This window comes from Jatropha curcas, chromosome 3, assembly GCF_041381405.1.
Source record: "Jatropha curcas cultivar XTBG-Jc1 chromosome 3, XTBG_Jcur_1.0, whole genome shotgun sequence".
Lineage (NCBI taxonomy): Eukaryota > Viridiplantae > Streptophyta > Magnoliopsida > Malpighiales > Euphorbiaceae > Jatropha > Jatropha curcas.
In genome coordinates this window covers 28140512-28166531 of record NC_143153.1, presented here as the reverse complement: position 1 = coordinate 28166531, position 26020 = coordinate 28140512, and the positions used below count along the sequence as shown (strand labels likewise).

General features: G+C 31.6%; 5 protein-coding genes across 8 annotated transcripts; 3 read left to right on the top strand and 2 right to left on the bottom strand.

Moving 5' to 3' along the window:
• Positions 1-243: 243 nt before the first annotated feature.
• On the bottom strand, positions 244-6723 carry GEM (GRAM domain family protein). 2 transcript variants are annotated; one of them, XM_037639219.2, is made up of 5 exons: positions 6053-6723; positions 5863-5964; positions 4293-4564; positions 1039-1101; positions 486-623 (listed from the first exon to the last, which is right to left on the bottom strand). In XM_037639219.2, exons 1-4 carry the CDS (start codon positions 6411-6413, stop codon positions 1081-1083), a joined length of 756 nt encoding a protein of 251 aa, XP_037495147.1. In that variant the 5' UTR covers positions 6414-6723; the 3' UTR covers positions 486-623; positions 1039-1080. The 2 variants fall into 2 exon arrangements, with proteins under 2 accessions (XP_012081638.1, XP_037495147.1); XM_012226248.4 differs by lacking the exon at positions 1039-1101 and having other exon boundaries at positions 244-623; positions 6053-6666.
• A 948-nt stretch (positions 6724-7671) lies between these two features.
• Positions 7672-10393, bottom strand: LOC105641662 (uncharacterized). 3 transcript variants are annotated; one of them, XM_012226247.4, is made up of 6 exons: positions 9960-10390; positions 9772-9870; positions 9535-9576; positions 9299-9443; positions 8200-8301; positions 7672-8081 (listed from the first exon to the last, which is right to left on the bottom strand). In XM_012226247.4, exons 1-6 carry the CDS (start codon positions 10371-10373, stop codon positions 8011-8013), a joined length of 873 nt encoding a protein of 290 aa, XP_012081637.2. In that variant the 5' UTR covers positions 10374-10390; the 3' UTR covers positions 7672-8010. The 3 variants fall into 3 exon arrangements, with proteins under 3 accessions (XP_012081637.2, XP_037495149.1, XP_020537969.1); XM_037639221.2 differs by lacking the exon at positions 8200-8301 and having other exon boundaries at positions 8029-8166; positions 9960-10393; XM_020682310.3 differs by lacking the exons at positions 7672-8081; positions 8200-8301 and adding an exon at positions 8308-8767 and having other exon boundaries at positions 9960-10392.
• Positions 10394-10853: 460 nt separating this feature from the next.
• LOC105641660 (bet1-like protein At1g29060) lies at positions 10854-13729 on the top strand. Its single transcript, XM_012226246.4, has 4 exons — positions 10854-11013; positions 11176-11299; positions 12843-12899; positions 13343-13729. Exons 1-4 carry the CDS (start codon positions 10991-10993, stop codon positions 13502-13504), a joined length of 366 nt encoding a protein of 121 aa, XP_012081636.1. The 5' UTR covers positions 10854-10990; the 3' UTR covers positions 13505-13729.
• Positions 13730-17479: 3750 nt separating this feature from the next.
• On the top strand, positions 17480-18136 carry AGP2 (arabinogalactan protein 2). Its single transcript, NM_001308788.1, is given in 1 exon segment — positions 17480-18136. A coding segment is annotated over 1 exon segment (423 nt). The 5' UTR covers positions 17480-17573; the 3' UTR covers positions 17997-18136.
• A 2893-nt stretch (positions 18137-21029) lies between these two features.
• LOC105641658 (MATE efflux family protein) lies at positions 21030-25293 on the top strand. The gene is made up of 8 exons (XM_012226244.4): positions 21030-21617; positions 21716-22257; positions 22448-22534; positions 22886-22942; positions 24114-24352; positions 24482-24600; positions 24876-24965; positions 25107-25293. The coding sequence occupies exons 1-8, from the start codon at positions 21285-21287 to the stop codon at positions 25152-25154; spliced, it is 1515 nt and encodes a 504-aa protein (XP_012081634.1). The 5' UTR covers positions 21030-21284; the 3' UTR covers positions 25155-25293.
• Positions 25294-26020: the final 727 nt, after the last annotated feature.

Here is a 26020-nt window from a genome sequence, read left to right as displayed (position 1 = left end):
GTGTTCTAATTTAGTGTTTCTAATTTCTCGTAATATTTCTAAATAATAAAATAACTATTAAAAATAGTAATAAGAAAGAAAAATTATTGATTAGGTATGATGGAGCTCGAACTTGAACTCTTACTCTTAAACGTAAACTCCAGCCTAAATTAAAGCTTAACCTCAAGCTAATATAAAAAAGCTCTCTTAACATTTTCCAAATCCAGTGAGTTGTACCGTGCAAAATCACAAGACGACGTCATGTGGACTGAAAAAAGAAATATAAATTTTTTCTAACAGTCTTCCAAAAATGTCTCCATTATCTCTACAATTGTCTAATAAGCAAAATGTACTGTTATCACATTAAACCCTTCTGGACAATAAGGCGTGTGAACTTCTGGCTATAAGATTTGAAGAACAAAGGGCGGAAAAAGTTTTACTCAAAAGGACAAGCATCACACAGACTGTAGAGTATGGGCTTGCAAACCATCCTGTAAACATTTCACGGCGCCATCGTAATTTAAGAATCCCATAAACCAAAATTCATGATTATCAACAGAAATAATCTGGATGTACTTCTCTGAAGAATTTGCTCTGCTTGATGAAGGATTAACGGCTTTAAGTTGATGTAATGGGATGACCACCTATTTTAGCCAAAAGAAGAGTCAAAATCTGATTCAGAAATTCATGGAAGATGAACAGGAAGACATAATATAACAACAGAAATGTTACAAAAGGATGAGATATCGATGCAACGACACATCATTATCGAGAAATAACTAACAACAAGGTCAAGGTAAACTCATGCTGATGGATGGCACAAACAGGAGACAAATCTTACCAAAGATCAGAACAGATATAACAATCTCCAAGGGTCAGGATGTTATATATCTATAAGCACATGTCAATTAATCCAATTCAAGATAGTTCAACAATACACACAAATTTTGTACAATAATTAAAAGATCCTCCAAACTAGTAGAATTGACATAGCATCAGTACCACTATAAAAATCAAGGAGCTAGATTGTCCAAAAAGTTATTTTACTCCAAAAGATACCTTAAATGTATGGTGAACACACAACATTTAGCTGGAGTGAACTTAAGAACTGAAATCCTTGAGCTGTACAATCATAAGACAACAATATGAAGTAAAATATAAACAAGTCCACTGATAATAGAGAATTTCACTTAGGATCATATTTTGCTTAAATCAAGTCATTTTGACTCTGAAAAAATTCACAAGCAAACTTTTATCGAACAATAGATCCAACATGTTTATAACATATTCTTCACTCACTAGACCCACCAAAATGGCAAACCTTATTTCTTGACTTTGCAAAATTGTCAATGCCAACACTAAAATTTATCAAGCTTGACGGACAAAGAAACTGTTCCACTTTTATTACCCTTCTTGTTTAGCATTGATGTTACTACAACTACTACTGCTGATGGAGCAACTCTTATGGAGCTCAAACAAGACAGGATTACTTAACTCGAAGATAGGGCTAAAAGGAATATTACATGCTCAAAATGCACAATAGAAAAACTGATGTAATATTTGGACTACAGAATAAAACTAAAAAGACTAACTGTATTGTAAATCAACAAGAAGTTTAACTATAAAATAAGACGCCTAGCATCCAGCTAGCCTATCCAGTGAAGCTGGAAACTACAAAAAAAAAAAAAAGTTATCCTAACACTTCAAAATATTGGACCAGCAGCAAATTTATTTGAATAGTCATATGAATAAGCTCATTAAGCACTAGGAGATAATGTGCATTGTAGAATATCCTTCGTATGTCATATCCTCTATTAAATATGGACCATGACTCTAAGCTTCTTAAGTCCATATGAATTTCCAGGAGGTTCTGACTGCGTCCCCCATTATCCTATGGAGAAAACTCAACCTTGAATTTTAATTACACCTTCCTAAAAGGTTCTTAATATCTCAAGATACATCCTTAGCATTGGGAATCATGACAATTGACAATCTTAGTTGGAGATAGTAATGAAAAACACTCAGAAAGCTTCTTTCAGACTTGTTTATGAATGAACTTTGAACAAAAAAATCCATTTCTTGAATTCTAATTAAAGCCAGCATCTTTAGCATAGGCAACAATGAAGTCAAACTGATCTGTCCCATCTGCTTTCCTTGACCTTGGCCATCCTACCATTCAAAGCTGCTATTGCAAGTAGAGTTGATTGAATGCTTTTCTTTTGCATTTCTTCAATCAACCACACACCTTTATTTTTAGTAGTTGTTCTCTTAAAGGAATCAAATACTTGTAGGACTAGTTAACTCATGCTTTGAAGTGTATTTGTAGCATCCTTAAAGAAAAAGCTTCAAGTAGCATAGTAGTTTGTTTAGGATCTATAATGAACCAATAGAAATCAATTTTCTTCCCCTTTTGACACCATCTACCATCAAAGTATTGCACTTGTGAATTGCAATTGCACATGAAGATCTATGTAGGACATGACCAAAGATTCCAAACTCCATACTTGGAATTTCTTACACAATTCAAGACGAAAGATTGCAACAAACCATTATTGACTGAAAACTGAAAAAGTATTACAAGCATAAGTATCTAAAGACTACCTAATCCTAAACCTTTGAAAAATATTAGAAATCTCAAAACTAATCCTATTCCATTTGTTAAAAAAAAAAAAAAATGGTTGTACTAACATAAATCAACAATAACCAAATATTAAGACGTAAAAACATCAAGCCATCCTTATCCAACAAAGTTACAAATTACAAAGAGACCCAAACTGATAGCTAATTATTTCAATGGACATAAATAAGCCTTGTAGATAACTTGGAGATACTATGTAATATACTAAACAAACCCTATATTAAATCTAGACCATAATTCTAAGTTTCTTGAGTCCTTTATGGCTTTATCTTATTTTTCCAGGATATTCTTATCGTCGATGCCAAAGTATTCACATTATTAACAAAGTTCAACCACGTTGGTGTGGTGTGTCAAGTGCAAGATAGTAAAGATAACAACATGAACACCTTATAAAAAGGACTATTGAACCTATGGGTTGTGACTCAATTGACAACGCAAGTTGGACATGTGAGAAAAACTCTCGGGTTCAATCCCACTAAACACACCTGTAGGGAGGAGCGAAGAGCCTTAACTGTGACTAAGCCCTTAGCCGGATTTAGTCGGTCCCTGGTATTAGGGTCCAGATACCGATGGTTTCCACCAAAAAAAAAAAAAAAAAAAAAAGACTATTGAAAAGAAGAACCCAATAAACAAGAATCAGGACAATAGTTATTAACCTTTGAAACATGGACATAGGACATGACATTGATACAACTCAGATACTTAGGTCATGGGTAATTTTACAAAAAATAACACATGATATGAGTGTTGGTACTCAAAATCGAATATTGTCATGTTGAGAAAGTGTTTGAGATATATATATATATATATTCAAGATTAGAGTGTTATTGTTCTATAGTTATTCACTATTTCAGTAGAGCATAGCCTAATAAAAGACCAACTTTTGGTACTATAACCTAACTTGTAGAAACTAAAGCCTTCAATAATAAGAAGAGCAACAAGAAAAGCATCATAAAAAATCACGGAACTTGTCATGAAATCCTATTTGTGTAATTGTCAAGTAAAAGTCACTAAAGCTTTACCAGTGCTCACAAATTAACATGGCTAATCTAATTAAGAAACTTTCCCTCCTCTTCCACCTCTCCTGCTCCTTCCTATCAGGGAAAATTAGATATTCTACTCTCTCTCCAACTCCACTTTCTTGGCATTCAAACATCGTAAGATCTCAATCTTGTACAAAAGAGACAATAAAAAGCAGTGTGGATATCTTGATTAAGCTCTTAAGGCACAGTTCTCAAAGAATCCAGTAGGTATTTCATTTCATCAAACAAAAGGCTAACACGTATTCAAAGCATCTTCCTTTAATTATGGGCTACCCATACTTTCCTTCACTTTATCATGCTTCAAACACCAACATGAAACCGCTAATTCAGCAAGATAGATAGAAAGATCTTTGTGTGTCTGTTTTAGCTGTCCGCTCAAAAACCAAAACTAGATTCTATGACAAAAGCCATGGATTATAATTTTGGGTACACATTAGGCGGCTTCCATATGTGAACATTAAAAATAAAAGAAAAAATAAAAATTGCTCCCAGGTTCCATGAGAACTTCCTCCTAAAACCAAGTCAAACTAAATGCAGACTGTTATTAATGAGGTTATGGAGAATTCCAAGAAAAGCCTCAGGGATTGGCTTGAATAATGTAAATCCCCTACATATAGCCAATGAGGACATACCTTATAATAGCTCCATTCAGTTTGGCTACCAGATTTATATGAAAGGGGATTGTCACTACAAAATGCAAGTTTTGCTGTAGATACATATAACATCCCCATGACTGGACCAGCTGATGTCGATAAGTAACATGCATATGAATTTTGGAGTTGCTCCTCAGGAACTGTTTCAAATGTCTGTCGAAAGATCTTCTCATATCCACCTTCTGCAAGGACCTTTGTTCCCTGGGCAATTCTTCCCAGCGCAGCATCTGTAAAGCTAGGGGCTGTTTTCACTGATTTGAATCAAAAGAAAGGATATGATTAATAATTTCAGAGTAGAAAGGCAACACAGGTCACTCAATAATAGAATAAAGAGGAAAAAAAAAATCTCATTCATATGCTCCATACTGTAAAAAGTAACTCTACCACTCGTGAAGTTTCCAAAAACCAAAATGTACATGACATGTTATCGCATATCAGCTGATTAAAATAGGTAAAATGCACGTGACAAAGATGAATACGTCATAAGTGTGCATGCAAGATGGAGAAAAGACGACAATTTTTAATAGCTTTTCGATTCAGATGCACAAAACTACAAAATTCCAAACTCCAATTTCTACCTTGCAGCTTGTCCTAGAAACTGATAATAACTCTTATTGACATCAAATGAAAAAAAAAATCCCTATTCTTCTTCCTAGTTTATTATTAAAATCAACAATGGGGAATAATTGTCATTAAACGGTCAATTGATTGCAAATGTTCAAGGGTGGAACTTACATTGCACATGTTGTCATTATGAGGAAAATCATTGTCATTAAACAGTCAACTGATTGAAAACTTTTTGAAGGTGGAACTAAAATTCTAAAAGTTATCATTTTGAGTACCTGTATAATGATCTTCATTATGCGAAACCCATAAATTTTTCCAACAAGAAACCATTAAATGGTCTTCATTTCTAAAAGAATGCAAATTGTCCTCAACATCAATCCATTTGCTATGTAATATTTCAATGGTTATCTTAATTCACATAACCAAAAACATTGTCCTTCCAGTGCCACTAATAGCACGAGAACTCTTTGATTCTCATTAGGTAACTAGGATTTAGTCATCAGTTTGAACAATGATAAAACATATAGTTATGATTTACTATACATACGAAACATCATAATGGAACATGTAACTTCAAACAAAATATAGGGAGAGGAAGATGTTCCCTTTTTTTTTATTACCATCTCAGGCAATTTTCCTTAGGTATCTATAACTAACTTTTTCATTCTCCTCTTGAATCTTCTCCTTCCTTAGATGAAATGCTAAAACACATTACCATTATGTTGTTTCTACTTCTGACGCACTTGTCTCAAATATACTATGACAGACTCCAAATCAGAAAATTTATCAAATTCAAGTTTCAATTGAAGTTTAAGATTTCTCATCGCTGAACATTGCAATTTACCGAATCTGTACACAATGCATGTAATGGTGTTATCGAACATGTATACTTCTGTAATTATGCTATTAAAACCTAATAATACTGAACGATTGGAATCCAGACTCAAAATTTAACATTAAATTATAATTAAAGAATCCTCACAGTGCTGCCACGTGTTTCCAGCGAGATCCTCTGCCTTCTTGGTAGCTTCTCCCACTCTTCTTCCCCATCTACCTAGCATCTCCCGCACGTTTCCCATCGTATCTGTTCCAAAAATAAACAAAATTCCTCTAAAAAAAAAAAGAAAGAAATCTTCGCACTTTGATTTACATATTATTCAAATGAAAATTACCTTTGAAGGAAAACGAAGAGGAGGATTGAGCAGGAGATGAAGAAACGTACGGATTGGATCCGTCAAAGTAAACGTTATTATTGCCATTGCCGTTTCGAGAAGCGGGAGATTCGGTCACCAAATCGGGGCTCCATCGAACCGATTTCCTCGCGGACCCCGAGCGGCCCGGAGTTTGTACCTCATCACCTTGAGCCTGCGTCTCAGAATCCGATCCAGTCACGACGCTGTCCTTATTCACTTCTCCATTCGGGGCAGCGTTATGATTATCTGCGGTTTTCGGATCGGGAGTCGAATTTGGCTTGGGATCACGGTCCGTCGATTCTGTCTTCTGCTCGTTCTCCTCTAAGGGCTGTTGATCCATTTCCTAGAAAATTCGACACGTACGGTGGCGCGTAGAGGAGTATATTTTCTGGTTATGCACCAGGAATTTGATTTTGGTTATGGTGTTTGGATTTGAAAGTTTTCGTTGTTGAGAGTGCTTTTTTTGTTGAAATGGTGTTTGTGGATGGGCTAACCGGTAAAGACGGTGGTGGGCCGTACAAAGAGATTGCCTTTTTTTAGCGCGAACAAGTCGTGATAGAGACAACTTTGACTGGTGGGCTTTGCATCATCTAAAGTTGTTTACTGTTGCTTGCTCTAACTGTTTTCTAATGCATGCTTTGTTTGATTCAGTTTAACTTTTCCACTGTTATCAATTCAATTATATCAACATATGTGTGAAGTTCCTCTCTGGGGCTGCTAAAAAAATCCTCATTAAAACAATTACTTAGGTTGTTCCTACTAATGCTATGAATGTATTTCTAGTCCCTAATTATTTTTATGCTGCTCTAGAAATAAAAATTAAGTATAATTTGAAGGTCTGAAAATGTTTTTATTCTGAGATATTGCATTGATTTTCTTCTCCTCACATCATCCACTCATCCTCTTTTTAAAACCCGAGCCCACCACTAATACCATCACATTATTATTTCATCTCCATCAAGACACTCTTTCTCTTTTAACTCTCAAACCATGAACCACTTTTTAATTATAATTATAGTTTATAGAATAAGGATAATTAACTATTTAGTCCCTAAATTTTGATCGAAATTACTATTATGTATTCTACCATTTTAACAAAATTATGCATTCATCTTGAAGTTTAACCTCATTAATTCATTTAATTATTCCATCCAAAAAATGTCATTTTCGCAACTAAGCCAGAGACTAAATAACAATTTAATAATAAATACCAGAAATAAGAATATTTACATATTACATAATTATAATATATTTCATGGAAAATTAATATTTTCTAAATAGGAAGATTAAATAGTTTAATGGAATTAAACCTTAGGAACAAATCATTAGTTTTGCCGAATAGTAAGAATATGATAATAATTTTGAATAAGAAACTATTTTATATTTAATTATCCATATCAGTTAATAGCTAATAGCAATTGTTGATAGCTACCAGCCATGAGTTGATAGAAGTATAGTAAAATTTTAGTAAAGATTAAACCCTAATTGACCAAGAGTAAACGACAAATCCAAGTTATTAATAGCAGAAAAAAAAAAAAAAAAAAAAAAAACCCAACAATAATGTGACATGAAAATTTGTCATGAAAATAAGAGCTTAATTTGAACAAAAATAAAAGTTCAAGGGTTCAATATCAACAAATTTAAAAGAAAAGTTCCAAGTGTTTAATTGAACACAAATAAGAAAAATCTCAGCCAAATCCACCATCCGTCTAAGATACATGATTATCACTGTCAAAACCTTGATTAAATGAGGGCTTAATTTAACAAAAACAAAAGGGACTGAATGTCAACAACTAAATTTTCGGGATCTTAATGGGAAAATAACCATTTTGTCGATCATTCAGTCCATAGATATGATAATATTAATCTCCTTCATTATTATTCCTATGTAGTATAACATTTCCAACAGATTTAGGAAATGAGATATCCAAGCAGTTCTATTGTTCATCTGATGGCATCTTTTGAATCTTTTCAATGAAGCTAAGCATTATCTTGATGTTATTATCATCTGTGCACAAAATAATAAGGCAGGCAAAAGTTTGCAATTATGGATCAGAATTATATCTTTTCTTTTAGACTGGCAAACCTGAAACCTGCAAGATAAAATCATCAAAAGCATTACTAACCAAGTCTTGGTATGATGTGCCCCTTGGGATGATGAATCACAACAGGATCAACAAATGATTCCAACAGATCAATTCCTCCTGGCTTCAAGAAATCCATCTCCCCTGTTGCATACGCCATTATCCGAAATTCAAAAACGGCTAGATACTTAAGAGTATCACAGTATCATTTCTTAGACAATTGCGCCACTCAGCTACTAGCCCAGTAGTCAGGTTCTTGCCTTATCGTGCCGGTTTCAATTCCCAGCAACCTTTTCTTTCTAAGAATTTCTGATGCATGAAAATAAATGTCTTGGACAAGTACATTTTCCTCCAGACACTATGATATGCCACTAGTGCTAAGCTTGTTAGACATGCTGCAAATCTAAAAACTGCTTTCCATCTATTGGCAGAGCTAAGCACTTGCGTGTTTGGATGATTTAACCAAAAATAGAAAATTCAATAGTCAAATTATATTATTTGCATGTTACTAGCTAACCTTCTTATAATCACTACTGCACTATTAGAATTCGAGAGGCAGCTTCTTGCACTGATGCAATTTGGTTGAACCTTTTGCTGCTTCAACCTCTCCCTATCATTTTATCAACGATAAATAATACACACAATCACAAAATGGAGCAGAACTCTCAATAGAATATGGCTAGTTCTCTCAGCTAAACAACACAAATGTAGTGGTCTATTAGGCATCAAATAAATCAACAAACAAAAGATTGACACAGAACCTTACTGGAAAAATGTTCTTTATTTTTAACTAAATTCCATGATAGACGCTCTCTAACTGATTAATCCTAATAAAATTAAAAATTCAAAAATTGTCCCAGTTCACGAATTTTAAGATAATTGTTTACCAATGCACAAAAACACGAATAGAAGACGAGTATAGCATGCATCCAAATTTAAGTAAAGTGAAACCACAAATGATGCCTTATAAAACAAAATATTGATTTGAAACTTTTTGACAAGAACTTCACAGATTTTGACATTCTTAATTATTTATTCTATAGACTAAAACTGCTAGATTTGCATTAGTAATATAATCAGCAAAAACTTGACTTTCTATATGCTCAAATAAAGGTGTTAGAAATTAAATTTCTGAAGTTACCTATAATGTGGAGAGAAGGGCACTCAACAGGAGATGAAAATGCATTAGCAGCAAGCTTAGGTTGGCCAAATTTGTATCCTAAAAACTTAGCCCCAGATATTATTATCAGAAACTTTATCTTTGGTACTCTTGTGAAGGCCATACCCTACAATTTCAACAACCAATGCCATAAAATTCTCTCCTTTACATTTCCAGATCCCAAATAAATTTAAGATAAAAGAATGCAGTTTGCATACCTGCAATTGCATGCCTGGCACAGCAGCTGATAACATTGCTCCCTAAAAAAAATAAAAATCATAAAAACAGGACGTCAAAATTAATTGTTTCAAGAAAAACATAGTGAAAAATATTAAAAAGAAAAGAAATTGCCCCCTAATATTATTTAACCAAATTAGAAAAGTATAAAATAAAATAAATAGAATCAATTGTTTCAAGAGAATCACAATTAAAAAATAAATTTAAGCCAAACCCACTTGGGAAAATCCAAGCAAACCATCAAAAGGACCATGATTTATCATATAATCTTCAATATAAGCAACACATTCTTCAAAATTCCTGTACTCTTTGAAGTCCTGAAAAAAAAACCAACATTATTGTGATTTTTCCCTAATTAAAAATAAAAAAAGAGAGAGAGAACAGATTATGACACTAAAGATCGAACCTGACTGCTTTGATACCATTCAAAGTAAGGAGGATCAAAGAAGCCTTCAACATCAGATTTTCCACGAGCAGGAAATAGGCCATCAAGAAAATGAAGGTCTAGCTTTTCAAGAACAGTTTGAGGCCATCTTCCAATCAGCTTTTGTAGAATTGAACCACTGGTTCTGAATCCATGGAGGCAAAGAATTCTGGGTTTTCTATTGATTTCAAATTCCATCGCTAGTTTATTGGTTTTTTGTCTGTTGCTGCTGTGTTGCTTCACCTTTAGAAGGAGTTTGGTGGAGGAAATGGATATTCTATTGGGTTGACTGATTGGCATAAAAGGGCCAAAATGGTGGGATTGAAATCTTACATGGAAAGGCAGTGATTTCACCATGGACTTTACAAGGCTAAGCCTAAACATTGTCAATTCCATGGAGTTGCTAATAACTAAGAAGCCTCCATTTTCAAACTAATATTCAAATTTCTAATAAAAAAAAATACTAATAATAATATTCCTTTTTTTTTTTTTGAGTATTACTAATAATAATATTCAAGTCTTCTTAAAAGCTAACTTTGATTACTAGTTAATATTTAACTCATAATTTATAAAATTTACAACAACACATTTACTGTGCTTAAAATTTAATTTGTAAAGAAAAAAAAAATTATGAGCTTCAACATATACAACAATAAAATAACTTGTGCAAGATTTTACTGGAAAACTGCAAGATCAACTACATACCTTCTCATAACAAAAATGTCAGAAAACGACTTGGCATATGCTTGTTCGAGCATGACAGTTGAGGCGGCAGAGGCAAAAACGACATGTCATATGAGCCTGGGCCTTAACTTTTTGGGGCTTGGGCTGTACGTTTTATATATTTAGTTACAGTCTTACAAACACCGTTAGGCCTATGAAACCAAAGCATTGACCTTTCTTCTACGCAGAATCAAACCTATACGTATAAATTCTTAAACGATAAAACGAATTCAGATAAGGGGTTTATCAATGGTAAGCATTTACCTGATTTCTTCTCGCAGTTTACTCTAATGGCAAATCCTTACAGATCCAGGTGATAAAAGAATCTTTCTTTTTGTTTAATTTGATTCTAAATTTGATGGTTTTTGCTTTTGGCAAGATTAAATTTTGATTGATTTAAATTCATTTATTCGTTTTTTTTTTTTCTTTTTTTTTTTTCTTTTTTTTTTTTTTTTTTTGGTATGTATGTCTATAGGGAAGGTCTTAGTGCGAGAACAGTGGGGAATTCTGATGAGGTTCAAGTGAGAATCGATCCAGTGCATGCGGATCTAGACGAAGAAATTTTGGGTCTTCACAAACAAGTCAGCCAGCTTAAAAATGTATGCTTTATAATTTTAATAAGTTCCTGTTATTTTCGTTTCTTTTTTTTTTATTAGTAGATAATAATTTGATGCAATTGGCGATGTTATTTTCTATTTTTATTTCTGAAACTTTTATGGACTAGTGTAGTTGAGTTGCTTTTAGGGAATCTTAGTGGAAGATTTTTAATGGGTTTTTCGTTTTGATTACCAATTTTACTTGGTAATCATTTAGGTTTGTGTGGAACTCCTAGCGTGCTTGCTTATGGGTGTTCTTAGCTTGGATTTAGGGCAGAACCGTTAAGTATAGATATTCTATCCGCTGTACAGATTCATATTGGTTTATTTTGTAAAGAAAGAGTTTCATTGTCATGGAGTTCAGGGCACACTGAAAATTGGTCTCAAAACCTTATTAAATCCATTGGCAGTGTTTAAGTCCTTTCAAGTGTTTGAATCTGTATAAATTGCATCATCCCAATGTTGCACAAGTGCTTCTCCATCTTATGGTATCTCCTGCCATTCTATGGTTTTGACATGCTTCTGCCATTGACTGTCTGGTATAATCCTTGATCATATTCAAGATTAAAAGTTGTTTCCTAGCTATTGTATGCAACATTTCTTTCTTGTTTTTTGAAGTTTTTCCAAAAATCTCTCTGTTTTAACAGACTCGATGGTATCCATTTCTTATATCTGTTATGCAATCTTACTAGTGCTGAAAAACTAGTAACTCCCTGGTTTAAACTTGTGGTGCTGACATTCCCAATTGGGTACAAACTAAATTCCTCTGTGTCAACTTCTCTCATAAACCATCCTAAAGTAAGTGCTATTGTTGTCTTTCTCACGGTACTCGTGGAATTCAGAAATTAGGTTTTTGTTCTTTGAATGAGTAAATTCGGTTAATATATATTTCAACTAGTGTGCTTTTTCATTTGAGTAATCTATTTTTTGTGCAATTCTTGGATGACTTCCAAGTTCCAAGCATTAAATATCTAAGGTACTGGCTTCATCCCTTTTTCTAGTCGATGTAATCTCAATTCATTGGTTTATCATTTGATATGGTTTCCTTAGATAAAAGTTCACATTTTTTGTTTGTGCATGATAGCAACTTGATATCACTTGCATCTCTAGAAGATGAAATTTGGGAGTCAAAACTTGCTACCCTGTTCATAAGTAGCAAATAGTTGGACTTGGGTAAAAGAATATTGATGCAAGTATAAATTCTAGTTGTCAGACTTGGCAATTTCTATAACCTTGATTTTCTTACTAATTTAAAGTGTCTGACTACTGTAGTCCTGCTTCTGCTGGCTAAGTCCTTTTGGACTAGAATGTCCATTCAAGAAAGTGAATGGAGTTGTTGGATGCAAACTTTCTTAAAGAACTCGTCGACTTCTGATATTACCCTTTTTTTTCTTAGAGTTGCTGGAAGGCAACAATAATGAACAATCTGTTAAAATAGCCAACTCTAGTCTCCAGTGTTTTAGTTAATGAAATTGAATTTACATATCTGAGAAATTTGTATTCATTCATAATTTTGTTACAATACTCTGTGAACACTTACCTGCAGGTGGCTCAAGAAATTGAAACAGAAGCTAGAATTCAAAATGACCTTATCTCTGATTTGGTAAATTCCTAGCTTGTTTCCCTCTTCTGTCTTTTTCTTTCCTTTTCTTTTCTTTACCCATTATATTCTTTGAAAACAAACATCAGTTTCTGAGTTTATTTATGAGATTAGCCTGGGACATGAATCCTTTGAGTCTTGAAGCCTGCTTAGAAGTCTCTCTCTCTCTCTCTCTCCTCTCTTTTTTCCATGCCTTGTATAGAACCATATATTTTACTTCCTACTAGGCTTATGTCTTTCCAAAATTTCATTCTATCTCATACTGAAATGACTTGTACCTGACCCAGGACTTAAAGCTTAATCATGACAATTAAGTCCAAATTGCTAATATTTATTAAATAAAGATGATTAAGAATGCTAAAGTGAAAAAAGAAAGGAAATAAAAATCGATGAAGAAAAGAAACCAACAGCTGATATCGGTGTTGGTACTTCTGGTTTTCCAACAGCAAAGGGTGGTGACCGATGCTGAAGCAAGAGTGAGGAGTGGCATGAGGAGGTTAAACAGAACTATCGTCCAGCAGAGATCAAATCATGTCTTACAATTAATCATTTTTGGACTAGTTTGTTTTACTGTAGTGTATTGGTGGTCCAAGCTTTTTAAAAGATAGAGATTTTTCTATAATAACCATAGTTAGTTGCTAGTTGCAACTAGCATACGCCTTTCTGTCTTCTGTACGACTGCGTTTTGCAAAGTTGGATCACATGTTCACTGTATTGTATATAAAATAGGATAAGGTATCTCTTTGAAGGAAAGAAAGGAAAGAAAGTCTGTTAGTTTTTTGCTGAATAAGAGATTTTTCTTTATGAAGTATGCCCTTTTGTTGGCCCTCCAAGCAGTGGTGTATCTTTTATAAATTGGTTTGTGTGATGAAAATGTGCATATTTTGACCTAAAAAAGGGTACATATTTGTTCTGTTAGACATTTTAACTCAGGATAAATGAACCATCATCATATTTGTTCATGGAAATGCTTTATTTTTAGTCTAATACACTAGCTCAGTAGTCCAGTGTGTATCTACTAATGCCAGAGCTCAAGAATTCGGGATGCATGAGTCTCTTTTGGTCTAAACAGCAGTTGGTTTCCAAAGCCAAAGATGTTAATTGTTGTCCAAAGAGTTTGGTAAATTATAAATATAAATATAAATTATAATAATAATATAATAAATATTCTTTTAATTATATTATTATGTTTTATTTGGTCTTAGTAAACCTAGCCTTATATCCTAAAACAAGAAAACGTAAGCATATGTAAGCATAATTATGCCAATTGGAACAGGTAATATAAGAAATACTGTTTCAATGAAAATAAGGGAAAGGAAGCTTCCTTTTATTTTTGATTTTTATTGCCTTATCTTGCTTTCTTTTGTTGTTATCTTTTTTGTTCATTCTTATTCTCCATTGACTCTTTCTTATGGAAATTTGATTTCATTTGGAATATGAAACAACTCACCGTCTTGACTATGCTCTTGTCATTTCGAATATTCAGACTGAATTGTTCCAATGTTAGTTGATTTCGTCAGGAAAGAACAAAAAGAGTTTTATGTTTTAGAGAATATTGATTTTTGTTTAAGAGAACATGAATTTAAAAGATAAATCAGACTCTATATGATTAGCAAATTGAAAAAAAAATAATGTTATAAAACACGAAAAATTTTATATGAATGTTTGTACTTAATAGTTTTTTAATGGAGAGAAAAATAAATATTTTAACCGTGAATTAGAATGATAAAATAACCAACTGAATAACTTATAAACCAATTAAAAAGATTCGTGTTGCTTTGCACACAAGAGAGTTTTTTCTAAATTAAAAATACAATACGCCTTATATGATTTGACTTCTACTAAACTTTCAATTTAGGACTTTTTCAATCATAAAAATAATTTTGCACTTCTCAATTTCAAAAAAAAAAAAAAAACATCTAATTGTGTATTTATTTTATATAAAAAATCAGGTTATAAATGTATTTTGTAAATATACTTTAGCAGTAATTATATATAAAATTTGGATATAGAAGTAAATTGAAACCCCTTCCCCTTAAATCTCTTAATGCTAAAAGAAGAAAAGTCTATTAAAAGTTATCTAGTTTGTAAATAATTATCAGTCTAGTGGGAAAGTATAATGCTTTGGGACCCTTTGATCCCCAAGTTCTATCGTTTCTTCTTCATTTAATAATCGATTACTCCATCTGTTTTACTTTAATAGCAATATTTACTCTTTTTATAAGGAATAAAAAAAGATTGAAATTCATTAATTTTCTAAAATTACATGAATCTAAACTGTCATTGTTAAATGTAAATATAAAAACATATCACAGTAATAAATATAGGTAAAAATTTTTTAAAAAATAATTAATATTGTCTTAAAACTCTAAATGCTCACTTAAGATGAAATAAGGTAAAATACCTATTTGTTGCTATTAAAATGAAACCGATAGAGTATTTCATACTTCCTCCATCCCAAAATATAAGTCGAGTTATTAAAAAAGTAATTACTAATTCGGGTAAATTATAATAAAACTGAGGGTAATTAAACTACTCTTGATCTCAAAACCAATAATAATTTATGAAGAAGGTTATCATATATAATGTAATCAAAAGTACCATCGAAAAATCATTTACTAATATTCAAAATGATTTATACATTAGAAAAAATTAATCATCTGAAAACAATTTATGTTTTTAAGACGGAGAAAATATTCTATTATAAGGGTTATCCTTAATGGGCCTGATAGCTTGTTAATGGATGAGTTTCCATAGGGTTAAAGTTCATTCAGTTAACAAAATAAAAATTTCAAAATAAAAATCATTTCATACTCAAAAATATATTGAAAATACTTGTAATAATAAAAAAATAAAGTTTACATTCATTCACTTTCTTTCTTTTTTCACGTTAAAGTCGAGATAATATTCAAATAAAAATTATTTATTAAAGACAATTTTAAATTTTAAATATTAAATTTATATTAAAATTGATAAGAAAATATAATTCATTTGTGTGATTTAACCATTATTAATGTTATAACCCTCTATTATAGCGGGAGGAACACGTCAATATGAGTTCAGGACACGTGTCAAATAATTTTAGCTTTTGATGTTTTGATTATGACCTTCTTGTTTGTCTATGTTGAAGAGGTAATCCTCTCAATTTGTGTTAGATAATGAGCTGTGTTATAGCCGTTTTGTGTAGAAAATTGGGCAAAGGGAAATAAAAAATGATAAAAAACAATATATTACTAAAATATAATTATAACCGTTGCAAATGGGAAACAACTAACATGTTCATTTCAACCAATACAAATGTTGTCCCAAAATTATAATCTAATCTTAAATTAAAATGTGCATGTCTGCTTGTCGTGCTTTGAACACGGGATGATTCAGAGTTTTCCTAATTTCTGTGCCTCCTATTCTTCAAAATGTACTTTCGTTGCTTAAAAGACATGTGGCAATATGAGGTTTGTGATGACACGTGTCTCTCAAGGAAGGCCATTGTATAGGTTTTTGTGTGACACGGAATTTTATGGTAGTTGTACCAGATAGAGGGTAATCGGGAAGACTTTCTTATGCTTATTTAGTCAATGTTTGTTACTGGTTTCTTAAATCGTGAATAGTAGCTGGCATAAGCTGGCAAAAGTAGAAAATTTGTGAAAATGGATTTTGTTTGAGTGAATTTTTAATTATATAAGCATGATTATTGGTCAGGAATAGTGGGCTTAATTACTAAAATTGAAAAAGAAAGATTAGTTTTATGTGATGGCAAATTACTCAATCATTGCAAAGTAGGTTTAAACACAATGTATTTTGTTATTTTAAAAATGTTGTAGAATAAATACTTATTTAGATTTAATTTATTGATTCACCTATATATCAAATGAATCAAAATAGAAATTTTTTAAAAAAATATTACTTTTTATTCTTTTTTCTCTATAAATAATTAAAAATAATCTTATTTTAATAAAATTTTTAATTTTTATTAATTTAGTCTATAATTACATCAGTAGACGGGTAATCTTATCTCCATTCTTTACACGCAAGCGGAAAAAAGGAAAATGTCAAAAATATAGAAAGAGGGCATTTAAGGTAATATCACCGTTTAACGCGGAGGACAGACTGTGAAGAGAAGGTGACCAATTTTTTTATTATTTGTCAAATGTTGATACTTAGATGGAGACAGCTTACTAACCTCTCAGTGACCGACACATGTTCAATTTGAGTGGTACTTAACGTAAATAAATTGCTGTAAGAAGGTCAAATGTGGGACTGAACCTAAATTACTACGCTATGAATTTACTACAAGATCCCCAATCTTAACAGGTGTCATGTTCCGGTTTGTCCCGTTAGGTGTCTCCTCCCTTACTGTGTCTGATCCTTGGAGAAGGTTCAAGGAAGGAAATTTAACATTAAATTTATTACTACAGGTATAGATGGATATTATAATAATGAGAAAAAGTCATTATATCATTAATCCAATTGTTTAATGATTTTAGGAATATACTAATAAACATTATTGATTAATTATCTGTTCATCACTTTCTCTCTCCTCTCCTTTTTATATAGCTTAACCATTTCCCTCTCTTCACCCCTCAGACTCAAACTGAAACTCTCTTCTTCTTCTTCTTCTTCTTCTTCTTCTTCTTCCATTTTCTCTCTGAAGTTACAGCTATCTCTACAAACAAGAAAATGACTTCTTCTATGTTTAAACTTATTTTAGTCTTTGGTCTTTTGGCCACTTCTTGCATGGCCCAAGCACCAGGAACTTCACCAACTCCACCACCAAAATCAGCACCAACACCGTCACCAAAACCAGCACCAACACCGTCACCAAAATCAGCACCAACACCGTCACCTTCTCCATCTCCATCATCACCAGCTCCTAAACCATCCCCGAAAACCTCTCCATCTCCTTCTCCATCATCTCCGGCACCAACTTCCCCTACTTCCTCTCCTCCACCGACTCCTTCCACCACCCCTTCACCTGGTGGTTCTGAGACTCCTGCTCCTCAACCACCACCAAGTGACAACTTTGCTGCCGGTAGAGTTGATAGAGCTATTCTCGCCGGAACTGTAATTGCTGGAAGTTTCTTGGCCTTTGCTTTGGCTTAAGGTTTCCAAATTATATTCATTTCATTATCGGCTTAACTTAGATCTTTTATGAGATCTATTATTTTCTGGTATTTGTTGGTTGACTTTAGTGGTATTTTTTTGTTCCTATTTGATATTTTATTTATTTTTGTTTTTGTGATTGTTGATTCTATATTGGGACGGTGTTGATCATTTGGGTGGGAAAATGATGAGCTATAGTGCTTACACGTGTACGATCTTATGAAGGAGGATGTGGGAGTGGGATGATTATTATTGTAGAAATGTGCATTGTGTAAATCAAATAAAACAGTTTGTTATTCTTTTTATGTTTCTTCGCTTTCATTTTATGGTTGCTACAAAAATTTGCAAATAGTAGTGTTACTACTGTAGTACTCTGTATCTTAACAAACAAACAAGTGATGTTCATATGAAAAACGCGGTGGTTGAAGCGATAAGTGGGTATCAATTTTAATAATATTTAATTTTAGAAAAGTGCATTTATTGGAGTAAAAAAATTTTACACTCAGTAAACCTAGTTCTATTAAAGAAATAATATAATTACCAATACGGTGTTGGCTGGATAATAGATGATTTATATCCCGTAAATGGAGTAATAAGTGACTCACTTTATTAGGAGGCAAAAGAATCTTTACACTGTAAAACACCGCTCCTGCTGTGTTGTAGAACATAGAACATAAGTAAGCAAATCTGCAGACATGCAAACAATTCCGAATTGGTTCCACCCAAAACTTTGGGGGAGGGAACCACAATTAAGCCCTCCATAATATCAATCTTTATTTGTTTCCACATTGTGAGAAACCAATTTCAATCTAATTCCAATTTGCGATCACTCTAAATAAAAGTCATATGCGTATATGAAATATATAAGTTTTTAGTATTTTTAATTTGGATGATTTTGATTTTCATAAATTTAATTTACGTGTATTGTATCTTTTTATTTCTTTTAAATAATGAATATCAATATAGTATTATTATCGGTCCATCTAAAGCCAAATATTTTTTTTAATTTAATTTTTTTTTTTTTTTTTGGGTTCAAGTATTGAGAGAAACAAGAATTTATATTGAGAAAATTCAGGCATAGGAGCAAATCTCAAACTCAAACCATTGCTTTTAATTTATTTTAGAAAAAGTCTTATCACTAGTACTTTCAGTGTATTAAACTAGAATATTGATATTGATTTGGTATATACATTATATCAATGTATTTTTATTTTATTTTATTTATTCTTAGATTGTGTTTAATATATAGTTTCTAGAAAGAATTTAACATTAGCTAGTTATTGATTTTGAATTTGCAAAACTATATAATAGAATAATGATCAAGTTGATAGTACGACATTCAATAATCCATTCATTATTACTTGCATAAGTTAATATTCTGAGATTTCCTTTAAAAAAAACATTGATTGGGTCAAGGCCCAGTTAACGTGACCCTCCATCATGGGCCTTCCATTCTTCTTTTTATTTCATAAACAGTGAAGGCTTTGAGAGGGGCTTTAGGTCCAATCCAAACATTTCATTTTCGGATTAAACAGTGTAATTTAACATCGTAGTCCTTATTAATTTCATCTTTCATCATGTTTGTAGGTGGGACCAAATACATTAATGCCACCTAACATACCAAACAGAAATCTAATCCAGCCTAACTTGTCACAAATCACAGAACAATAATTTTACTAGGAATCAAATTGGGTGGCTATATTATGAAAATGAATTGAAAACTTAACATCAACGGTGAGTAAGAAGTCTTTTAGTTCAACTGGTTAATTATATGGAGATAATAATTGATTTGTAGTCAATAATTAAATTAATAAAAATTTTAATCAGTGATTGATATAATTGATATAGATGTCAATCGGATGTTAATTCCATCAATTTTATTTTAAATTTTTTTTATTATCAGTTATTAACTACTTAATCAGTAATAATATTTCTTTTGAATCAACGTTTTTATGTTTTCCTTTTATTTATGCTTATTCAAACATAATAAAAATATTAAATACTATAAAAATATTTAATTAATAATCCTTATATATATAAAACATAAAATAATATATTCACTTTAAAAATAAAAATATATAACATATTTTAATTGGCTTTAGAAATTAACATTTGTTTGGGGAATTTTATTATGGAACCTGTGTGTGTGCGCGCGCGCGTGCGTGTGTGCGTGTGTGTGGTGAATGATGGCCCTTCTCTGCTTCTTAAACGCGTCGTAGCGGCAATAGGATTTCCAAAAAATTAGGACAATGGCCTTGTTCGTTGCAGAGGTGCATTACATTAATATTCCCTGATTATATTTACAAGGCATTTTTATAAATATGGTTCTTCGTTGGTTTTAATAATTATATTTCTCAGTCTTCTATTTATATATCTGTTATTTTCCTTTTGTTTTTTTACTAAAAGTAAAAGAAAATACCCTCTTCTGAAATTATTTTTTCCAAGTAAATCCCAACATCGATCAGATCGAAAATCCTATTAATTTTGTAGTATTAATACATTTTGATATTTTCTTAAAAAAATTAAACTATTACAAAATTCGTATTTTTTAGATTGTTCGATCTTACTAATTAATAAATGTCGTTTTCTCTGAAAGAAAAATTGCGGTAACAAGTACAAAATCTAATTTAGACACTAGTATGGTTAATACTCCGTCAATATCACAGGATGTTTTAGATGGGTAAATTTACATATTTGGGCAAAATGCAAAACAATGACAAGTCTATTTTTGTAATTTTTCTGGTTTATGGATAGAATCGATTTGTATTTGCGCATATATAGATTTATACAAGTAGAATTTTGAGTGTTTGGTCTAAATGCAAAACAGTGACAAATCCTAGTTTTGTCATTTTGCACTTTATGGATAAAGTCACTATGTATGGCCATACAATACATGAATACAAGTGGCTACAAAAAGTAAGCTGTCGTGTGCAATGACCTAAACACAATTTCTTTGTTGCTAAACCGAACCGACCCAAAACCTGAACCTCACTTCTGTTTCCGTGCTTGCAGGCCAAGGGTTTGCCTTCTCCAAATGGGTTTTCTATAACCAGAAGCCGTGACCAAACATCTTTCTCATTTTCTTATCTATAATTAATTTTTTTTAAGTAAATCATTTTTTTAATCTCTGATATCTATCTCTATTTAATCACAATAAAATTTAACTAGAGACTAATATTTTGCATAAGATAAGAAAAAAAAATAATTAACTGTTACTACTCTGTTGTTTTAATTGAAGCCTTCAAAACAAACCCTGCTCTCTTTCCTTGTTTATTTCTTTGGGTGTGTATGCCTAACCCAAAACAGAAAGAAGCAAAAGAAAGGTTGAGAAATATGTCTGGTAAAGGAGCAGCAGAGGAATCAATTCCTCTGCTTGAAGATCATCATATAAGAGGTTTGAAAGGCGAAGAAGTGTACGAAGACGATCAGAAGCTTTCAAGAAGAGTTTGGATTGAATCAAAGAAATTATGGCAAATAGTAGGTCCGGCAATCTTTAGCCGGCTTACCTCTTACTCCATGCTTGTTATTACTCAAGCTTTTGCAGGTCATCTGGGTGATCTTGAGCTTGCTGCCATTTCCATTGCTAATAATGTCATTGTTGGCTTCGACTTTGGTCTCCTGGTACTCTTTCTTTTCTTTGTTTTTTCTTTATATATATAAAAAAATTCTCTTCTTATTTTTTTCCTAATCTTAACATTTGTCATTTATTCGTTTGGCAGCTGGGGATGGCAAGTGCGTTAGAAACATTATGTGGGCAAGCATTTGGTGCAAAAAAGTACTACATGTTGGGAATATACTTGCAACGTTCATGGATAGTATTGTTCATATGTTGTGTTCTTCTTTTACCTCTATATCTCTTCCCTTCTCCAGTATTGAAGCTGTTAGGACAACCACACGACGTCGCAGATCTCTCTGGAATTGCGGCACTAACTATGTTACCACTTCATTTCAGCTTTGCTTTTCAGCTCCCTCTGCAAAGATTCTTACAAAGCCAGCTAAAGAATGCAATAATTGCATGGATATCATTACTGGCTTTAATAGTGCATGTGATAGTAAGTTGGTTGTTTGTGTATCAGCTGAAGCTTGGAGTAGTGGGTACTGCTATGACTTTGAATTTTTCATGGTGGGTTCTTGTTTTTGGGCATTTGGGTTATACCATTTTTGGTGGTTGTCCTCTTACATGGACTGGTTTCTCCATTGAAGCGTTTTCTGGTCTTTGGGAGTTCACCAAGCTCTCCGCCGCTTCTGGAGTCATGCTCTGGTACAGCTATAATTAATCATTTCTTCTTTCCCCTTTCTTTTTTATTTTCATATATTAATTGTTGCAGTAATTCAAATTCTTCACGTGTTCGACAGTTCAATCTTGTTTTAGATTTGCTTTTTCAGAATTGTCTTTAATTATTTTTTTTAATTTAATATTAAATTAACACTTTTCTCATTTGTTGACAAAGCTTGGAGAATTGGTATTACAGAATACTGATACTGATGACAGGGAATCTGAAGAACGCAGAGATTGCAGTGGATGCCTTGTCCATATGGTATGCATTGAATTTATTTTTAGGAAATTAATTATACATTCAAAATTTTTTTAAGAGATTAATTAAGAAACATTTATTTGAAAATTTTTTTCTTTAAAAAAAAAAAACGTAAATGTGGTCGATATAGAAGGCATAATATTCCTTTTTTATTTATTATAAATTATAGAAACTAGTACATGCGCTTATTAAATACATGATTTCTTTGCGTGGATGAGAATAATAATAGTCCCCCATATGTTTATATAAAATTAAATTATTTTTTAGTGCAATAAAAAGTATTTAAAAATTAAAATTCCTGTATTTTCTGGATGAAAAGGACAATCTGATTGTCAATTATTTTTTGGTTGGCAGTATGACCATAAATGGATGGGAAATGATGATTCCTCTCGCATTCTTTGCTGGCACTGGGTAATTACATTCTCTTTTCCTTCTGTCTTCTTTTTATTAATTTAATCTTAATATATAGTCTAAATAAATACGGTGGACAGTGAATTCCTTAATTTGTTTTATGCAAATAATGGAAGTGGGGTGGTTATAATTTTCCCTTTTTACATTTTTTTTTCTAAATTTAATTTTTTAAATTATCATTTTTAAAAAGTATACTAAAAATTGGTCCCATACGAAATACTGATAGCTATCATATTAATTAACACCTAAACCTAAAAATTAATCGGTACATATAATGAATCTCTGAGAAGGGGCTATAAAAATTGGGTGGTGAGGATTGATCGATGTCTAAGTCTTGTGAATGGTCCGTCAAGAGTTTGTATTCATTTTGTGTACATCAATAGTTATACTTTTTTAAAAGTTGTTATCTGCAATATATATATATATATATATATATATGAAAAATATGTATGCCAATAGAGCTTTGATGGGACAATTCTGAATATTAAATTGATATTAACTGATATATATAAATTGGGAACCATGTAGTAGAAGAGTCCACATTAATGGCTAACACTTTCCACCCCAGCACCTTTGTCCTTTTGAACTCTGCAATTTGTTATGTTGTTTGCTTTCTACTTAAAATGATAAGCTCACATTTTTTTTTTTCTTTTTGAAAAAAAATGTGGAAAGCTAATATACTTTCTTCACCTTTCTATTCCTAGGTGCAAATTGTATTTTTTTTTCTAATCATCGTTATTTTGAAATATTTTGTCTACATGACAAGAATCTGATGGATCAATTAAAAAATAATAAATTACATCTTAAAATAACACTCCATCATCAACCCTAAAATCCTAAAACTCTAATTAAGACTCTAAAAATTAAACCTTAAATCACCTAAACCTAAAATCAAACTCAAAATCTAATTTTAATATTTTTAAGGGAAGTTTCGTCATTGATGGGATTATGCTGTTTAGATTTTTTAAAATGATAATATATATCTCTAATATTGCATTACCATTAATATGTGTATAATTTCATTAATTATTATGTTCGAAACTTTAATATTCACAAAATTAATAACATAATCTATTATGTGAAAATTAATCTGTAGTATTTTTTTTCCCAGCCATACTTTTAAAAAATTGGAAAAAGGAATTAATTTTTTATATTGTAATAAATAATGCAGAGTAAGGGTTGCAAATGAGCTTGGAGCTGGTAATGGGAAAGGAGCCAAGTTTGCAACAACAGTATCAGTAGTTACATCAGTTATAATTGGAATATTCTTCTGGGTATTAATAATGATATTCCATGATAAATTAGCTTGGATATTCTCTTCAAGTCAACCTGTTCTTCAAGCAGTAAACAACCTCTCTATTCTTTTGGCCTTCACTGTTCTGCTCAACAGCGTCCAGCCAATTCTTTCAGGTACTCTTTTTCTCAAACATCTTATTATATACTAATATTTATCTTTTCCATTAATGAGGGTAAGCTTTATTTTTTAATTATAAATTTGGTTAAATTGTTCAAGAGTAATTATTCTTCTCTTTTTGGTAGGGGTGGCTGTGGGATCTGGATGGCAAAAGTATGTGGCATACATAAACTTAGGCTGCTACTATTTGATTGGGGTTCCTCTTGGATTCTTGATGGGTTGGATATTTCACTTGGGAGTTTTGGTAAGTGTCGGATTATAAAAGAGCTATATCCTTTATGAATTATTCAATGCTCGGCTCAAGAAAAATTTACTTAAACTTGTTCAATAAGTTTAAAGAATCAAGCTCAATTTTGAATTTGAACTTGTGAAAAGATAATTTTTTTTAAACTATAAATGATAAATGAGCTGAGCTAGAGGCTTAACTCATTCGTAAATTATAACCTAGGTGATAGGTTATTTTATATTTGTATAGATATTAAAAAGTATCAAACTAACTTGAAAATTAACACAAAATAGGGAATCTGGGCTGGAATGATATTTGGTGGAACAGCAATTCAGACATTGATATTGGCAGCAATTACCATTAGATGTGATTGGGACAAGGAGGTAATTATACACTTGTCATATGGTTACTTCTGTAAAAGCACAGTTTTATTTATTTTTTTATTTTTTTGAAGAAAAAAACACAATTTTAATTAATATGTCCTAATTTAAGAAATATTCATGTGGGATATGATATATTTGCAGGCAGAGAAAGCAAGTATGCATGTAAAGAAATGGGCAGAAGTAAAGTGAGATTTGGGGATCGGTGTTTATTACTAAGTGGTCTCTCTCTCCTAATGGCTGCATGTTAAAATTGATTTAATTCCTGTGACATGCAATAATCTCCAATGAAATGCAATTTGTGGTAATGGTTATTATTCTTTTTTTCTTACTTGTCCATGATTAATTTTTCTATCATTTTTTATCTTGATTCATTTTTATAAGCAAATTTTCACAGGTCATATTCTTATTTTTATAGAGATCGTCTGCTGATTTCAAACATATTTTACCATTTGAACCACTTTTTATAAATTAATTACTATATCGTCTGCTGATTTCAAACATATTTTACCATTTGAACCACTTTTTATAAATTAATTACTATTTTTCCGAATGAAAAGATTATTCAGACCGAGGTCTGAAAACTGAACTGCTAAATAATATCAAAATGAGCCCAACAGATCCAGCTGGGCTGGATTGATCTTTTGGGTCCTTACATTTTGTGGGCTTTTATTATTGAACAATTAATTATTTGAAAGCAGTAATTTGGGCTGGATTGACCTCACCATGACTTTATTATTATTATTATTTGGTTTATTTGAATTTTTTTTGGATATTTCTTAAAATCTATATAATATATAAAAGTAGAGAAGTTTACCCTAGATGACAGTCAAATTTAAGTATCTGAAATTACCACGTGTAGTGAGAGTAGGTACAATTGTAAGAAGATAATATATAATTGTAAGAAGATAAGTTGTAATAAGATTATCTTTAGCATTAATATATTAAAATATTAATATAAATTTATTTCTCATTACAAAACAATTAATAAGTAATCTATATGATTAAAAAGTGTGAATAAATAATATATTACTATTAAATAAATATATATAAGTAAT

Excerpts from the sequence above, each read along its gene's own strand:
- LOC105641658 (XM_012226244.4), top strand. The coding sequence starts at position 21,285 with ATGCCTAACCCAAAACAGAAAGAAGCAAAAGAAAGGTTGAGAAATATG. Across the intron at positions 22,535-22,885 it reads GTGGATGCCTTGTCCATATG|TATGACCATAAATGGATGGG; the intron begins GTATGCATTGAA and ends TTTGGTTGGCAG. Across the intron at positions 22,943-24,113 it reads GCATTCTTTGCTGGCACTGG|AGTAAGGGTTGCAAATGAGC; the intron begins GTAATTACATTC and ends TAAATAATGCAG.
- GEM (XM_012226248.4), bottom strand. The coding sequence starts at position 6,413 with ATGGATCAACAGCCCTTAGAGGAGAACGAGCAGAAGACAGAATCGACG. Across the intron at positions 5,965-6,052 it reads CTCTTCGTTTTCCTTCAAAG|ATACGATGGGAAACGTGCGG; the intron begins GTAATTTTCATT and ends TTTTTGGAACAG. Across the intron at positions 624-4,292 it reads CTGAATGGAGCTATTATAAG|GTGGTCATCCCATTACATCA; the intron begins GTATGTCCTCAT and ends TGGCTAAAATAG.
- LOC105641660 (XM_012226246.4), top strand. The coding sequence starts at position 10,991 with ATGGCAAATCCTTACAGATCCAG. Across the intron at positions 11,300-12,842 it reads AAGTCAGCCAGCTTAAAAAT|GTGGCTCAAGAAATTGAAAC; the intron begins GTATGCTTTATA and ends ACTTACCTGCAG. Across the intron at positions 12,900-13,342 it reads ATGACCTTATCTCTGATTTG|CAAAGGGTGGTGACCGATGC; the intron begins GTAAATTCCTAG and ends GTTTTCCAACAG.
- LOC105641662 (XM_012226247.4), bottom strand. The coding sequence starts at position 10,373 with ATGGAATTGACAATGTTTAGGCTTAGCCTTGTAAAGTCCATGGTGAAA. Across the intron at positions 9,871-9,959 it reads AATGGTATCAAAGCAGTCAG|GACTTCAAAGAGTACAGGAA; the intron begins GTTCGATCTTTA and ends TTTTTTTTTCAG. Across the intron at positions 9,444-9,534 it reads TGCCAGGCATGCAATTGCAG|GGTATGGCCTTCACAAGAGT; the intron begins GTATGCAAACTG and ends TTGAAATTGTAG.